This window comes from Hibiscus syriacus, unplaced genomic scaffold, assembly GCF_006381635.1.
Source record: "Hibiscus syriacus cultivar Baekdansim isolate YM2019G1 unplaced genomic scaffold, ASM638163v2 tig00008146_pilon, whole genome shotgun sequence".
Lineage (NCBI taxonomy): Eukaryota > Viridiplantae > Streptophyta > Magnoliopsida > Malvales > Malvaceae > Hibiscus > Hibiscus syriacus.
This window is the reverse complement of record NW_024062154.1, coordinates 501,534-520,496: the sequence shown is the minus strand read 5'-3', so window position 1 is coordinate 520,496 and position 18,963 is coordinate 501,534. Positions and strand designations below refer to the sequence as shown.

Below are 18,963 nucleotides of genomic sequence, written 5' to 3'. Positions count from 1 at the left end.
TTGAGTGAGATATTGGAGAATTCTTTTAAAAAAAATAGAAATGGTGAAATTATAAAATTATAGGAGTGAAAAGAGATTATCAATAGAAAATACAAAGAAAATATCTAAAATATATGACAATATGATATTTTTAGGGGTCGATTGCCCTCAACTCTACTCCCTTGGTCCATCCATGTCCATGCTCACTATATCATTTGTTGATGGGAATAAATTGATCTCACCGACTGTTGGCAGTTCACCCTTTCTGATTTTGACGGAGAATATATGTGGAGAGTATGGATGCTAGGATCTCCCTAATTTATAATTGCAGGGTATTTGTAGTGTTTATAGTTGGTATTGTCAACATATAATCATTATAGCTATTTGTAGGTAAGTACACTGAATAGATTTGATTGTCAAAACTTAGATTTTACTCGGATAAATCATATAAATCTGTTAGAGGTTTCATCTATATCCTATAGATTATTCGGAGGTCGGGGACTCAAGGGTACTTTTACACATGGAGGTCATGTGTTCCTAGAAAATTCCGGTAAATAATGAAGCATGTCCGGAAATCTTAATAGATAGAAAATTAACAATTTCCAAAGATTATTCTTCAAATATGTAACACTTATAATAAATTTATTGTTTTTAAAAAGTATTCAATCTTTTGAACTGAATTAATATGCGAACAACTTATAATAGTAATGTAAAATATAAAGTATTTTTAATTTATAAAAAGGAAATTGCAATGTTAGCGTTTGAAGGAACATAGTGTACAACGAATTAAATCAAATTCTTAAAATATTTGTTACGATTAAGAGGTATTTAAACATTATGGTATACCTATATAAAAATATAATTATTAAAATTGTCAATATTTTTTTTACTAACAGAACATAATCACCTTATTTTAGTGATAAACCAAAATTTTATAACCTCAAAAACTAAGACAAAAATCTTCTATCCAATCGTTGTACTACGTGTTGTGAATCTAACACTGCTACAGACAGAGAGAAGGTGTGGTGAGAGCCAATCAGCAATGTACGGAATATCTTCATGGAACCTCACCATCTCCCCCGACACAACTCTCTCTTTCTCATGGCGCCCTTCTCTTCCCTCTCGCCCCTCTTTTCTCGCCCCAGAAAACGAAAGCTCTTGTAGTCCTAGCCATGGTCTTCCGGCGGAAGGCCCACCGTCCTTGTGGCAGATAAGCTCGGTGACGCCGGTATCCAACTGCTTAAAACATTCGCAAACGTAGATTGCTCTTACCACTTGAGTCCCGAAGAGCTTTGCACCAAGATTTCACTTTGTGATGCTTTGATTGTGACTGATAACGTGGATATATCGGCTGCTACGGAACATGGATGTCTCGTGGTTAACGCGCCTACAGCCAATACCACTGCGGCAGTGGAACTTGGGATTGCTTTCTTGCTGCTATGGCCAGGAATGTTGCCCAGGCTGATGCTCTGTTAAAGCGGGTTTGTTCTTTTTTTTTTTCGTCATTTAGGCATTTCTTCAAGTGGTTTGTGTTCTCTTTTAGTGTTTTAAAATGTATATTTTGTTGTAGCCGTATGGTTACAAACTGGTACCTATGTAATGTATTAGTTTGACTGTCGATAGTTTTTAAAACAAAAAAGCTTGAAACTTGAAAATTATATAAACAAGAAGGAATGACTTGAAAGTTGGAATTTTTTTCAATGTCTTAAATTTCTAACTTTAAGTAGGAATTGGATCCGTCCAGGAAAATGGGAGAGAAACAAGTATGTTGGGGCATAAGGATCATGTGCAATTACATGCATTCCAAGTCCCTTGGCTCGCTTGGCTACTTCAGAACCAACTTTCCCAAGCCCCATTACAGCAAGTGTTTTCCCCACAAGGGATACCCCAACTAACTTGTTTCTCTCCCATTTCCCTGGACGGATCCAAGTGACCTTTGAAGAAGCATTAATAACTGCTGATTTCATTACCATGCACATGCCTCTCACCCCTGCTATATCAAAAATGTTCAATGATAAAGCTTTTTCTCGGATGAAGAAAGGGGTTCGTATCGTCAACGTGGCCCGCAGTTGTGTTATTGACGAGGAAGCTTTAATACGGGCCTTAGATGCAAGGATAGTCGCTCAGGTATACAGTGACAGAGCTAGGATTAAAGATTGGCAGAAGCCGAAATATTGAACATTTTAAGAAAAAAATACAATGACTTATTTAGTATTTAAACTCAAAATTCAGAAAAAAACCTAATTTGTCCAATATTTAAACTTACAATCGAAATTATTATTTGACCAAAAAATTTGAGAACATGAGATTATCCTTCTTTAGTTTGTCCCCTACTTGATTAAATATTTAATAAATTCTTTTATTTTTTTAATTGAATACTTATTTTTACTTGAACCAAAATATTATTACACCAAAATCTATCGAATATATAAAATTTTTATAGAGGCTGGGGCCCCTTTGGGCCCCAACATAGCTCCGTCCCTGCAGGTATATGTTCATATATATCACGAGTCTTTCAGCTTAATTTATAGCCTTTTCACTATTCTTTTCATTGCTACATGATATATGATATGAGCTAAGAATCACAAAATATTACATGTAGTTAGCCGTTAACAGAAACCATGGAACTAATCCTGGATATGCAGAATGATTCTTGGTTATATATATTTTAACCATTGATTTTCATGGTAAAAACTGTGTCGTATTTTTCAAGGCAGAGCAAGTGCTTGATAAGAAACAGTAAAATTATAACTAAGAAGATATCTGCTGCTTGCTGGTTGGTTGAACATTCATTTATATTCTTTGTTTGCAGGCAGCACTTGATGTATTCACAGAAGAGCCTCCTCTACAAGAGAATAAGTTAGTGCGGCATGAGTATGTGACTGTAACTCCTCATCTTGGTGCTAGTACCACAGAGGCTCAGGTACCTAATTGACTGTCTAATTTGGCTTCTACCCTTTTTCTACCTCTTTCTTATATTGATTTTACTGCCCTATATCGTTACCAGGAAGGTGTAGCCCTTGAAATTGCTGAAGCTGTTGTTGGGGCTTTGAAAGGGGACCTTGCCACTACCGCTGTAAACGCCCCAATTGTCCCTACTGAGGTACCATCTTTGAAATTTGTTTTTTTCTTTCTTGTATATGCTTATTTTTGCATTATGAATGGTGATTGGATTACCCTATCTGTTTTCAGAGTGTTAAATAATTGTTCACTTAAAGCAAAAAGTATTGTATCGTTTATAAAAAAAAAATGCAGAAGCTAATTTCATTGAGATGGTCTACAATTTTCTTGGATATTTGTCTTTGTTTGGGAATCATATGCATTTCAACTTTTCTTGTTTTAATATCACAGGTGCTTCTAGAACTTTCCCCATATGTTGCGCTGACAGAGAAGCTGGGTAGATTGGCAGTGCAGTTGGTTGCAGGTGGAAGCGGTGTGAAGTTTGTGAAGGCGACTTAGCTAGAGGTCCAGATGATCTCGACACTCGGTTGCTCCGAGCTATGATAACCAAGGGTCTAATTGAGCCAATTTCTAGTGTTTTTGTGAACTGAGTGAATGCTGACTTCATAGCTAAACAGAGAGGACTCAAGTTAACCAAAGAGCGTATAGTATTGGATGGTTCACCTGAGAAGCCATTCGAGTTCATCCAGGTTCGAATTGCCAACGTGGAATCTAAATTTGCTAGTGCAGTGTGTGATTCAGGTGAGATAACAGTGGATGGAAGGGTGAAAAATGGGAAACCCCATTTGACCAAAGTTGGATCCTTTGGTGTTGATGTAAGCCTTGAAGGCAGTATGATACTGTGCAGGCAGGTTGATCAACCTGGGATCATTGGGAAGGTGGGCAGTATACTAGGTGAGGAAAATGCAAAAGTAAATTTCATGAGTGTTTGTAGGATTGCACCAAGGAAACAAGCTGTAATGGCCATTGGTGTGGATGAGGAACCCAACAGAGACGGATTAAAGAAAATAAGAGAAATTTCAGCTGTGGAAGAGTTCATGTTCCTTAAGTTGTAACATGTTACTGTTCAGGAAATTATACTCTTCAGGAAATTTAGTGTAAGATCTCGAGTGTTTTTTTCTCTCATTGATTATTTTGGATTCTCAAATAATGTGATTTTGCTACTTCATCAGAAAGATACATGCATATTTACATTTTCATGTTTACAATTCTACCTACATTCAAGCCTTAAACCCATGTCTCGAAGGGCATCGTAGAAACAATCAGGACAACATTTTTTAAGTAGGAATCTCTTGATTGCACGATTGGTCGAAATTTCTAACAACATTCATGTATCGTGTTGTTCTGTGGTTTATCCCGGTTGATCTGGAGACCTAAAGATTTGGAGGGCTTAATTGGAGAACTTAACAAAGTTGGAGGACCATTTGACAAAAAAATGGCAAATTAAAGTTCAAGTGCACTTGGGGAATTGAGCTTGTGCCCAAGTAAAGGGTCGAAGGGCTTGGGGAGCATCCATCACTGGCGGATCTACAGCCTCTCGAAAGTTAGACACCCTCAAAAAGTTTGTCCTACCCTATTTATTGACGGCTTTTATCTTCTAATTTTATTTGTACCTACTTTATTTTTTTTTTGTTAATACATATATGCCTAGCTCAAATATTTTTGAATCAATTACTGACATCTATGGTACTCTGGGTGTTCACTTCTCCATTTTAACCGAATTAATTAATCGGACTGAATTAGTTAGGTAAAACAGTCGGCCATTCAAATTAGTTTAGTAGAAAAATAATTTTTTTTAATATTGGATCAACGTTTAATTCAATTCTAAATATGTATATTTTAAGTTCTATTAAAATAAATAAATAAATACATACTTTAAGCTCAAACCTAGGGCTGTAAATGAGACGAGACAGATCGCGAGCTACTCGAGATCGACTCGGTCAAGGCTCGATAAATACTCGGATCGAATGGACTCGACTCGAACTCGATCTCGACTCGAATTCTTAACGAGCCGAAACGATCTACTTGATACTCGACTCGAAAAAGCTCGTGAGTAGCTCGAAAATATAATATATTAAGATTTTATTTTTTAAAAAATAAATTATTAATAATATTAACATTTATGTGTTGATTTTTTTTAAAATACAATAAGGCTTTCATGTATTTAAGGCTCAGGTTCGAGTTCGAGTTTGAGGATTCAATCTTGTTAAGTTTAAGAATTTTTTTCATTTCGAGCCTTTTCGAGATGCTCACGAGCTTCAGTTTAGGATTTCGAGTTTGAGTCGAGCTTAAAAATTTTAAGCTCGCGAGTTTTCGAGTCGAGTCGAGCTCAGCAATACTCGAGCTCGACTCGGCTCGTTTACACCCCTACTCAAACCTATTAAAAATTAAAATCTATTTTGTAACCATACTAAACTTATTAAATTGTTAAAACTTAATAAAATTTTGACCCAAATAAAAAAATACTTCTATTAAACTAAAATTAGTTTAACTAAAAAGATTAATAAAATTTTTAATTAATTTGATCACTATTAAATTAAACAAACTTTATTTGATTCGGTTAATAAAATTTATAAAAATCAATTTGATTACAAAATTAATTAATTTAATTTTAAAAAAATTAATTCGATCGGTGTATGAATTAACTTTTTAAACACCCATACTACGATGGACAGTCAAGAGGCACCCAAAATGAGAAACTCGGCACGCGTCTAGTAAACCGGCAGCAATGCAAGCTGGAGTTGACAACTCATGCCAAAAGTGAAACGTGTCCCAACTCAGTTCCTCTTGCCAGTGCCACCCAAATCAACATTGAAATGGAACACTAAATAACCTATACCTTTCTTATACTACTAAACACCTAAAATCATACACCCCATACTCCATATTGATTCAACTCTTGTTTTACTTTCTTAATATTGCAACATGAACACCAAGGTAGAGCCGAGTCTTTGATTTTGCTTTAATTTTATCTGCTACTGCTTAATACTGTGGTTGTCAATATAACGTAGGGAACTGAAAGGTTAAATGAAGAAGGAACATCTGAAATCAGGGTGGATACTGTAGATATACAATCACCTCCTGGGGAAAACAAAGAACCCAGAATGAAGAACGTGGGAGTGGTCCACTTGACTCGTGATACCCCAAATACCAGCGACAAGGCTGGTGCAGCTGATGCAGCACCTAAAGCCTTTCAGTCCGCCAAAGATTCTATTTCAGGCCACAGTCACGGCAGCAACGATTAACAGACTATATGTAATGTAATAATGTATTCACTACTCTAGAAATCATCTGTACGCCTTTGATACTAGAAAATTAATAATTTGCATTATTGGGGGCAGTACAATAACAATGTTTCACTTAATTATATGATCAAACCAGGTAGTAGTGGAGCTTGAACGAGTAAAATCACGAAAAGGAAAGCCATTTTGGGACCTCAACCCAAATATATTCACCAGACACCAACTTCCATGAACCCATCCTCGGTGGCGCAGCCCCTAAACATACCAGTGGTGTTGAACCCACAAGCCACTTCACCATTTTTGGACACAGCAATCAGTCCGGCTTTGCCTTCATCTAATCTGTACTTTATTACATATTCCACTGCCTCGTGCAGATTCAACCCTTTGTATTCCATCACCGCCGCTACTTCCCTCGCCAGGGTGCTTCGTATGATGGCTTCCCCTTCCCCCGTGCATGAAACGGCCACCAAGTCACACGCGTAAGTCCCTGAGCCGATGAGTGGCGAGTCACCGATCCTTCCTGTCATCTTGTTCATGAGACCACCGGTTGAGGTGGCGGCAGCGCAGTGACCCTCCTTGTCAACCACCACGCACCCTACTGTCTCCGGAGCATAGACGCTTATTGGTAGACCGTTCATCTGTATAGGACTTTCCATCGCAGCGCCGCCACCGCAGGTCCCGAGGGTCGGGATACGGTAATCGAACTGATCAAATGACAAAAGTAGAAAAATGTAAGACATGGTCCCCCATCACGTGATTAGCGGAATCAATAAACAAAATGTACCAGGATTGAGTTCGCTTCTTTGGCCAACTTAAGCATCCCCACATTGTCTTCCGTAATGAAATATTCATTGTCCGCCAACTCCACGCCCTGCACAGAATCCAACCATGAAATTGTATGTGGCTAAGCTCATAAGCACGTGAGAAGGGAATCGAAGATTCCAAACAGAAAAACAAAAACTTCGGGACCATAAACTGCTGGCTAAACTGGCGAAAAACCAGACCTGCTTCCTTGCGAACTCTTCGGCACCCGCAAAGGCCAGATACGTATGCGGTGTTTTATCCATTACAAGTCGAGCAAGAGATACCGGATTCTTAACGGTGGTCAAGCCCGAAACGGCACCGCATCTTCTCTTCGGTCCGTCCATAATACTGGCTTCCATTTCCACGGTTCCGTTCTCTGTAAGGGCGGACCCACGCCCGGAGTTAAACACAGGATCCGTTTCCAGCTCTCTCACCTATACCAACCAAAACCAAAATCCCAAATATTTATATTTATCAATATAAAGTCACCATTTTTACAGTTTTCACCAATGTCAAATGTTAAATTTACAAAGTGGAATCTCCCGTTTTAGATTATGAAACTTAAGGGAAGGGTTACGTACGACGAGTTCAACGACGTCGATGGCGGGGAGGTTAGAGCGGAGAGCAGAGATTCCGATATCAAGGCAACGAGTGAGAAGTCTCTTAGCCTCCTCTTGCCTTTCTTTAGGGAGATTTGGGTCTACACCAGCGCCGCCATGCACTGCGATTGCCCAAGCACCCATTTTTTCTGTCTGATTTTTTAAAACTCTGCCGCTCACCTTCGCCTCTTTCAAGAGCTTTTCGCTGTGTAAAGAACTAAAAGCTTTGGAGCCCTTTTATAGAGGATGACGGACTTGAAACAAACTGTGAGGTAGATTGCAATCTGAGTTAAATTTGGGTAGAATCAGGGATGGCTATGGAGAATCTTTTCTCTTTCTATATCTCTCTATGATGTCCTGCTTGTTTTGGAGGATGGCAATGTGATTTAAACACCTTTGTCTGTAATGGAAACATCACGGGGCACGACAGCTTATATAGAGCTCATTTCTACCTTCAATTTTTTACAGTTGCAGCCATGCTGGAAATTTATTAGTCTTCGCCTATCGTGTCGTGATTTTCAAATGGTGGAATAAGATTAAATGAAAATTATGCGTTACTTAGTGGAGTCATTAGTCAAATCTATGGAGATCTTATTTATTTTTTCAAAAAAAAAAAGTTCTTATTGTATTCAACTTATTCACGACAACATAATAACAAATTTACGAAGTTAATACATCTACGTCTCATAACCCAATAGGAACTTAAAATTTAATTATTGATAACGCACACATTCTACAAACATAATTATTCGAACCTAAAATTTAAAAAGAAAACGATACTTTTTTTTAATCATAGCCGGCAATAGATCTTATCATTTATATGATTAATTAATCATAAAATAATTATTAGAATGTTAACTCTCACTTGATTGATAATGTGAAATTAATACAAATTAATGTATCAGTTTAATCATTTTATGATTAATTGATATATAAATGATCAAAATATAATTTATACAAACTAAATGATAAATATAAAAATTGAAAAAAGAAGATAATGTAATTCAGCCTTCTTTTTTAGGTAACGAGGTGAATAGATAGTTTTATCTTCAACGAGTAGTTTTCATTACATAATTTTTAAATTATTTATGTATATGTATATTTTTGTAATTTTAAATATACTTGAACCAATTACTTTTAAAAGGATAAGATAATAATAATACTAATCAAATTCAGGTAATGAAACAATTTAATTTAAATAGAATATAGTAAGATAATAGCACCTTTAGAAAACGTGTTTCCAAATAATTGTCAATAATAAAAGATAAATAAGCCACCACGCTATTTTCCACTCATTAAAAATTGCGTTATTTCTTATAAAAATAAATTATGATATTTTAAAAAGGATTAATATAAAAAAGCGTTTAAACTATTCTATTTTTTTTCCATTTAGGTGCTTATTTTTTTTTTGATAAATCCAAATGCTTAACATTACAAACATTATCATTTTAAGTGTTTTGGTCGTAACATCCGTTAAAAAAGTCTGTTAAGGGAACATTTCTTATTTAAGTTATTTTGAAAATTATATATATATATATATATATATATATATTATAAATAATGTTTCTAAAATTATAAAAAAATTCAAAATCCCTAAAATCAACCCCCAAATCCCTAATCATGACCTTAACATCTTCCTTGCCGGCCACGGTTGTTATCGCCGATGATGTCGTTGTCATCTCTCTTATCAGTCGTCACTATCCTTGTCGTCAAGATGGCTGTCGGGATCGCATGGTGTCACAATTTTAAAGCTTTGTTCTTCGTGGGGTTTAGATTCGACGACTCCTGTTTTAGTGACTATTCATTGGAAAAACAGTCGTTGGGTGTAGGCACGATCGGTGGAGGTTCAGTCGACGATAATAGAAGCAAGGCCAATGGTCAGCGTGGGTATAGGGGTTAAATTTCGGGTTTTCAAAGTTTGGGTTTTTAAGTATTTTTAAAATTTTGGGGTTTTTTTAATATAACTTTAAGTTTTTTAAATAAAATTTTTAAAATTACTTGAATGTGACACGTGTCACTTAATTATAGAATTTAACGCCTGTTACGAACCAAACACTTAAAATAGCAACGTTTGTAACGTCAGTCACCTGGATTGACCGAAAAAAGTTATTCACTTAAATAAGAAAAAGTGTATAGTTTAAGTAATTTTTTGTATTAAGCCTTTTAAAAGTACATTTTAATTTTGGAAATTCCATAAAACTCGTGATATGAGATTAGAACAAACGCGTTTTGTTGAAGCTAAAAGTTGAACAGGCTCAAGAGGTGCTTAATTAAGCCAATTTTCCTACTACTACTTCATCTTCTTTTGTCTATCCACTTGCTTTGCCTCTAGACTCGTCTAATTAAAGTTGATAACATGTTTTATTTAATTATTCATATCTACTTTATTAATAAATTTATGGGTAAAGTACACAAATAGTCACCTGACTATATGATATTACTTTGTTGAATCTTCGACTATTAAAAGTTACAAAATGATCCTCCGACTATAAGGAGTTGTTTTTTGAGTCTCTCGACTATTAAAAATTATAAAATGGTTACTCAACTATTCATTTTGTTTCAAACTAGTAATTTTCCGTAGTTTGAGCGGGACATTAATATGTTGACTGAGATATGATGAAATCTGATCTCATAATCTCAAACGACTATCATAGCTCAGTTAGCATGTTAATGTCTAGCTCATATGACCGTTAATTTTTTAACGGAAAAGGACGAGTTTGAAACATACTGAATAGTTTAGTGACCATTTTGTAATTTTAATGGTCGAGGGACTCAGAAAAGCAACTCCCTATAGTCAGAGGTCCATTTTGTAACTTTTAATAGTCGAGAGACTCAACAAAATATTATCCGATAGTCGGGGATCATTTGTATACTTTACTCAAAATTTATTTAGATCAAATATTACAAGATCTATTTCTAAAGACTATCTTCTCAATTTAATTTTTTATATTCATAATATCAAGATTCAAACCTCTCATTTTACTTAAAAGATTTATCCTCTCATTTTACTAAACCAATTAATTACCGTTAAAGTTCACCATATTATATTGTAAATATAGACACAAAAATATGTTAAAAAGGGAAAGCTTTGTACCAAGAGGAAGGGTTGGACAATGTAATTATGATCATTAATAACGAAAGATTCTATAACAGATGCAAAATTTTATGTTAAGGGATGAACTTTTAAAATTTTAGGAGAATATGAACTTATAAAAATCTATGGAATGAAAATAAATTATCAATAAAAATACAATAAAATATCTAAAATATATAATAATTTTAAATTTCCAAAGGACGATTGTTTCACTCTATTTCCCTCTATTCATCCCTAATTTCACCAACAACAAGCAAGTTTGTGTAGCTAAATAACTTACGACTATGAAAATATTTTCAGCCACGTTATATTTATCATAAACATATATTTAATAAAACACCCATCAAAATCTCTCTCACAATAGATCTCTATAAAATTTAATATAAATTAATTTATCAATAAATCAAATATCAATAATTAATTAAAAAAAACCCATCAAAATCTATCAATAACGCTATGTACACCGTTCAAATCCATGTTTAACGTACTATAATAATGTTGAAAGCCAACCTGCTGTGTGTAAAGTGCTGGCCGGTAGGCGGCGGACAGCCAAAAAAAAAGTAAAAGACAGCGGGTCAAAGGGTCGCTGGCTCCTGGGAATGAGGTCGTTCATGTATATTGCATCATCAACATCATCATCGTCATTATCATAATCTGAGAGATAAGGCTGCTGGTGATTGGTTGGATTAGGTTGAGATGGATGACTAAGTTAGTGTATCATCAGATATATCTGTCCATAATAAACCCTTCTCAGATATTCCTATTCTATTCAAATTCAACGTTGCATGAAATTTAATATTTAAACTTATCAAATTCCAAAGTGTATTTATTTGATAGCTCTGGAAAAACCTGAAATAAAAAGGGACGGCACGTCAGCTACACGACTTTCAGTGTACATTATATATTCAAGATCTTCCACCAACTAAACGTGCATCATTAATCATACGTATCAATGTGTTACACTTGGTTTGAATTCCCAAACAAATCATGAAAAAAATACCATTTTTTCTTCGAGTTCAATTAATACATATGTTTATATGAACAAAATAATAATAATACGTATTTATTAACATAATTTAAATATAATACAATTGAAGTAGTCAATGAAATTGATTGATATCATTGTATTTCTATATATTATTTTAAATATATCATTAGAATCTATCAAATAATCACAATGATAAAAGAAAAGTCTATTTTTCTTAAAAGATTTGAGTTTGAACACATATGCAGGTCGTGCGTACACTATCAATAAGTTAAGAAAATTGTGAACAAACACTACCTTTAATTATCTTAGACTATTCAAAATTAAATATTATTACTTTTAAAATATTTTTCATATATTATTTAATATAAATATACCTATATTATATAGATGTATATATTTATATAAAAATATAAACATTAAAACTATTAGTTTAATAACTTAATTAAATAATTATATTTTAATTTTATATGTAATTTTGTAAACAATAAAAATAGTTAAAAAAATAAAAATAAATTTAATATATTAAAATTTTATATCTATCAATACTAGTACATATGTACCGATACATCTTAATATAAATCAAAATAAGCTAATATACATCGAAACGATTGAAACACATAGAAGACATAACTGAAATAATACTTAAACTACTTGTCACATGTCGATATTAAGACCCATATGATTGATATCAGTACAATACTGACTGCCTTAAATATAATATTAACCTAGACAATATTTTTTTCATTTGATGTTTTATTTTTATTTGAAATTCATTAAATGATTTCAGTAATTAAAATGAGTGTTATTTTCTTTAAAGATTTTAGGTTTGAATAGCTACATTTACAGGATTTACCAATGGTTAAGAAAAAATCTAAATAGATATTATATTATAATCACACTGAATAATAAAAAAAATTGTTTTATTTTTACTTAAAGACATATATAGAACATTTATAACAAGTTTTCTTTGAATATCATTTTATTTAGTGCTAAATAATTGAATGATTATGATTAGAATACAATTAGATGACAATGTTAACATAGAATAATCGGTTCAAAGAATTATTTCTTCTACTTTGTATATAAGGATGAAGTGAGAGTGTTGGGAGGTGCACATTTGAAAATTTGAAAATTTTATATAGTTTATACATATACTTTTTGTATTTTGAACTCATCAAGTGATCTCAATGGTTAAATAGAATATTATTCTCTCTAGAGGTTCGAGGATCAATCAGTTGTGTCTGTAGGTGTATGCTCTCTCAATGGTTGAAAAAGATTCTTAACATATACTATATTATAATCATTTTATACTATTAAAAAATATATTTTTATTAATAATTTAATTTTGTACCATTCAAAATTTATTAGTTTATGCCTTTAAATTTTTAATATATATTTCTAAATCTACACCTTTTAACATAAAATTTTACGTCCGTCTCTATTTACATGTACGGTAAGCTTTCTAAATCTAATTTTATGAAAAAATCATAGTTAAAAGCCCCTGCATAATATTTGATGAAACTTGAACCAAAAATTTAAAAGTCTCAATCAACTCAATTTTTGGTACTGTTGGCAAGCTGTCAATGGGTCATTGTTGGGTTCTGAAGATTCTATTTGTGATCACCTATCTACTGACAATGAAACAAGCAAAGGTCCCTTGATTTTGAAAGATCAGTTTCACATGCCTTTTAAAGTAAGCAAATTTGGTTTTTTATTTTTGTTGTCCACTTCATATGGAATATATTATGAATTCGCACTAACCATCATAAACCATAAGTATTTCATCATGGATTGAATTTCACAACTGTGTGGTGTGTAAATGAAACCAATCCACTTAAGGATGAGGCTCTAAATTTTTGTGGTTTTTTTAACTTTTGAATTGTTCTAGTTTACATCATTCCGATGTTAATTCTTTAACGGCAACAGCAAGATTATGCATTTTGGAGCTTTTTATTCACGAAATTTACTTTAAATTTTAACTTTGTACTCCATCGACAACGTCTTTTACCATCGTCGATCATCGTTTACGACCTAACTAGTAAATGTTTTCCTTTCTCTCACATGTCTTCTTTTCAATTTTTTTCTGGTAAAATTAATAAAACTCAAATCAAAGCTTTGATCTTTTCTTAGTTCAATCTGCGATCTCTATCTGTTTGTTTAACATCAAAATATACTTATGTAATCACCATTTTTCAAACGTTAAATATTATTATTATTATTATATTAGTTAAAAATATTATTATTATAAAAATGGGCCCAATGTTTAGACCCTAGTGTACCATTTTCTTTGGGGTAGCCGCCGGTTTTTTTGTTCTTGGTGGGATGATATTTTTTGAATTTTAAATGGAGACAAACATTTAATGGATGTGCTACTTTTTGATATGTAATTAATGATGGCATCACAAATCCATGTAAAGAAACACAAAATGATCTCATCCCTTGATTAGCTTTCATCCAAGGGCTATCATCTATTCAATCCTGTCAAACAAACACAATCCATGTGAGCCATTGATGGAGGTTTAGATCCAAGGGCTAGGAGCTTGCCATATCACCCATCCAAGTGAAGAAGTACAAATGAATCTAAACCAAGGGATCTAGATTTGATCCAATGGTTAAGATCACATCATCCAAAGGTGGCTTTTTGGTTTCCCTCACCTGCGCTTCTCCACCGGCACCGGATTCTCACCGGCACGTCATCATTACGTGAGCCACACGCGCTGACCGTTCATTTTCCTCGGTCACCAACACATTTTTTCTCCGATCCAAAGTATGTCACCATCACTGTTCCACCATCATCACCTCAACAACACAATGAAAAGGATAAAATCAAAGTAAATCCAGCCCAAACCTCAGAAAATCCAGGGCATTAAAAATGCAAAACGTCATATACAATAATAATTAGAGGAGCAAGTATGGATTAGATTTTTTATTTATTCTGTAAAGTTTGGGTATAAGAACCTGAAACTTAAAACGTGTTTCGAAAAGCAATACCAAGAAAAAAAAGATTCGCAATGTGTTTTTTCTTTTCTTTTTGTTCTTTATACAATTCAAAAAAGAAAAAATAAAAAAATAATAGAAGGAAAAGGGGTAAAAGGAGTTACCTATAATGAGAGAGGGCTTCCCTTGGGGAACTCGGTTCGTCGGGGAGGTTACCGATGAGAGAAGTCGAAGAGTCAAAGAAATCTTGAAAGTTGATTTTGCATGAAGGTTTTAAGGTCATTTTTAGGTTTTGTTTAGGAGCTAGGTGAGTAGATCGGAGCGAATAGATTATTTTGTGTTTGATTTAGGAACTTCGGCTGTCGTGAGTGGTGGCCAGAGCAGCGGTCGAACGGAGACGTGGTGGCCGACGACGTCATTTTGATGTGGTTTGGTTTTCAGCCGGTGATAGGAAAAGAGAGAGTGGATAGAAGAAAGAGAGTTTTTTTTGGTATCATCACCATTTTTCGCCAGGGTGGGGAAAAACAAGTATTGACTTATGGATTTTTCTTTAAAAAGATTTTAAAATGTGAAGAGTCACCACGAATCATTTTAAGGTGCGCTCGAGACACCATATAAATCAGGTGATTTTAATAAAATATTTTATTTTATAAAAATACCAAGTTTAAGGTTTACAAAACCAGAAAATAGGTTCGGGAGTCAGTTACACATGAGGAATGATTAACACCCCCACAGCACCCAGAAAATAAGGAATGATTACAGAAAAATGACTTAAATATGGTATTTATGTTTATGTAATCGCCATTTTTATTACTCTATTTACAAACGGGCCTCAAGCCCAACCCAAACTAACATAAATACCCAAACCAACCTCAAGCCCAACCCAAACCAACCTAAATACCCAAACCAAACTAAATACCCAAACCAAACTAAATACCCGACCTGGGGCCCAAACTAGACCCGACTATGGTCTAACTCTAACCCTGGGGTAGCCACCCCAAACACCCCAATCAACAACCACCGTTCGCTGCCCCAATACAAGCAGAATGCCCCATGCACGCCATCAAGCTCAACTCCACACAACCCCTGCAGAAACAACAAGCAAGAGACAAACAAAACTATCATTTCATTTTCTTTGTAAATGGGTATAAAACCTGGGCATTAAAGACTATAAAAAACTCTCTAAACTCTGTTGTTTTAGGTTTTCCCAAGCAATAAAAAAATATTCAAGGTTATTTCTTTTTCATTTTTTATTTTCGAATAGTTTTTTTTTTGTTTTTCACTCCTCTTAGTTCCAAATCTCAGTAAAGAGGAAGGCTTTTTTCTTTCAGTTTTCGAATAAACCAACATTTTTTTTAGTTTTCATTTCAAAACAAGGTAATAATATGGGTAGAAACCTATTTTAGATTTCGAGTAACAATAAAAAAAAGGAGGCTTTTTTAGTCAAATAGAAAACCCAAGCATTTTCATTGTTAAAAAATAGAAAAAATAAAAAGAGTAATAGATCTAAATATTTCCTGAGTCGGAGAGGTGTCCTCGGAGGTCGTCGGGTTCTGGGGAAGCCAAGTGGTTTAGGGTAGTTTCGGGTAGTTTAGGAGCATTTTTTTGTAGTTTTAGCCCTAAACAAGGTCCTAGGCTAGTAGATATAGGTTTTTGGGTATTTTGATTTTTTTGGGAGTTCCGACCACCGCGTGTGGCGGCCGAAGATGGATTCAGTATGGCTGGCAGTGGGCTGACCGAGGAAGAGATGAGAGATGGGAGAGCTTGGGATTTTTTTTTTGAAATGAAAAAAAGAAAAGAAAAGTTGGTATATATAGTAATAATTTAGGGTAAAATTAATCTTAGGTCCCCTAGGTTTAGCGTGCTTTTACATTTTTATCACCTGTAGGGACCAAATATGTGTTATTTTCCCTTTTCTTTGTGAGTTTTGTATTTTTTGGGTTATTCACTAATTAGTCCCTCTAACTTTAGCGTATTTTTGCATTCTGGTCACCTGTAGGGTTTAAAACTTATATTTTCCCTTTTCTTGCATGCTTTGTATTTTTTGGGTTATTCACTCTTTGGTCCCTCTAAGTTTAGCGTGTTTTACACTTTGGCCATGTGTAGTGACTTTTTAAATTTTGTTTTAATTCGCGTGAACTAATTTTGTAAGATATCCATTTTAGTTTAATAGGTTATTTTAGGCTTAAATAAATGAATAATTATCTTTTAGTCCCTGTAACTTTCACGTGTTTATGTATTTTAGTCCCTAAACTATTTTTTATTTTATTTAGATTTAGCCATTAAATTTTAATTTGTTTTAATTTAGCCCATATCATATGTATAATTTATTTTTTTAGCTTGGTAATTTGATATTCATTCAATTTGATCATAGTATTTATGTATATTTTATTTTATTTTTCATGTTTTATTTTTCTATTTATTTAATTAGGTTTATTAAGTGATATGATATTTCATAGTTTTAGTCTTTAGATTTCGTTTCGTTCTTAGATTAGTTTAACAATTCAAATCGGGCTTAGAAATTAGGATGGCACCCTAGTAATTAAGGAGTAATGAGTCGAGTTTTCGCATAAGATGTCCGATTACTCAAATCAATTGCTCGACTTTTTTAAACTTGTTAATTATCGATATTTTCTAAGAAAAACTTTTAGTTTAATTCTTTTCTTAATAAGCTAATTTAGATAATACTTAGGATTTTTGTTTATTAATTAGGGTTTGTTTGTTTTACATAAAATCTTTTACGGAAAACGTTTTCCTCATTTTCTGGTGTTTGGTTGGAGGAAAACTGGTTGATCAACGTAAAATATTATATTCAATTATATTATAATAATATAAGATATCATATTTTTATTTTAACAATATATAAAAAATTATTAATATAATTTATATTACCTATTAATTTTATAGAAATAATATTCTTAAATAATTAATAATGAATAATATTATTTATATATTTAGTATTTTAATAAAATATTTAAAATATATTAATTAATACTTTTTAAAATATAATAAAATATTATTATTTTAATAAATAATTAATATAATTTATAATATTTTTATTTCAATAGAATGTACTAATCTTAATATTTTTATCAATAAAATTATAGAAATAATATTTTAATAATAATAAATAAATTAATATAATATTTCAAAAATAATAATATTAAGGTTTTATGAAAAATAATATTATTTATTGTATTTAATATTTGTAGTAAATAATTTCTAAAAAATTCATCAACTAGTGAAAAATGGTTTACACAACTTCTTCCAAACAACGTAAAATATTTTCCATAAAATGTATTTTAATTTTACAGAAAACATTTTCTGTAAAATGTTTTCAGTGAAACAAACGGACCCTTAATCTGCAAACATTAAAAATTATTAATTTAGGTCCTTAAACTTTTAGTCTTTTTGAACTCAGTTTTTTAGGTCTTTGACCCTTTAGTCCCTGAACTTCAATTAGACCTTTATGTTTGACATAATCAAATAGGTTAAATAAAGCCTCTACTTTTAGTTAGATTTCAATATAGTCCTCTTAATTTAGGGAATAATTCGGGGTCGAGCCTTGCCTAAATGCTCAAGGGACCATCTCGGTTATTCGATTCAATAATTGATTTAAAAATCAAATAAGGTTAATATTAGAACTTACATTTCTAGGTTTGTTCCTTTAAGTTATTTAATTATCATAATTCAACACTTTAGGATAGAGAGAGCCTTAAATTACCCTTAGTTAATTAGGACGAATAAAAATTTGTTTGATTGCATTTTATTTTTAAAACCTAAGGCATTGTTCACTTATTAGAGAATTAATGATATATCTCACGCAAGTATGCTCAGGGGGTGACTACTGGTGATTCCCAAAATAGGTCGACATCATTTTCAAGGTTGCATCATGATTTCTAAAATTAAGGCAATATCCGGTTATTAGGCACAATAGTTGATCTCCCACATTTATGTTAGGGGCAAATGCTATCGACCTTAATAAATGAATACTCTTTTCAACTTTGCATCTGTAATGATTTTTAAATTAAATAAAGTTTGAACTCAAAATTTTCGATTCTAAATATAGGGAAATGACAACTGTCATTTTGGATGTCAAATAAATTCCTTATTCCCAATCAATAAATAAAGGAAATACGTAGTAAAGAGAAGTAAGGGTCGATTCCACAGGGACTTAGAAAATTATAAATTTCTGTCTGATTTATTCATGCAAGGCCTGAAACAGTAAAAATGGGGGGGAATTTTGGTAAAAAGATATTAAAATAATAAAAGTGATTAAATAAATAAAAGTAATTAAAGTAAAAATAAGAAGATGAAGATTGTGAATAAATTCGGTAAAAGTAGCCTCAAGCTTCTCTT

General features: G+C 32.8%; 1 protein-coding gene and 1 pseudogene across 1 annotated transcript; one reads left to right on the top strand and one right to left on the bottom strand.

Annotated features, from left to right (window-relative positions):
- Nucleotides 1-499: 499 nt before the first annotated feature.
- LOC120202061 lies at nucleotides 500-4,001 on the top strand (annotated as a pseudogene).
- Nucleotides 4,002-6,286: 2,285 nt separating this feature from the next.
- LOC120202091 (probable isoaspartyl peptidase/L-asparaginase 2) lies at nucleotides 6,287-7,805 on the bottom strand. Its single transcript, XM_039202571.1, has 4 exons — nucleotides 7,568-7,805; nucleotides 7,187-7,420; nucleotides 6,967-7,053; nucleotides 6,287-6,886 (listed from the first exon to the last, which is right to left on the bottom strand). The coding sequence occupies exons 1-4, from the start codon at nucleotides 7,727-7,729 to the stop codon at nucleotides 6,392-6,394; spliced, it is 978 nt and encodes a 325-aa protein (XP_039058502.1). The 5' UTR covers nucleotides 7,730-7,805; the 3' UTR covers nucleotides 6,287-6,391.
- Between the last annotated feature and the right edge of the window lie 11,158 nt (nucleotides 7,806-18,963).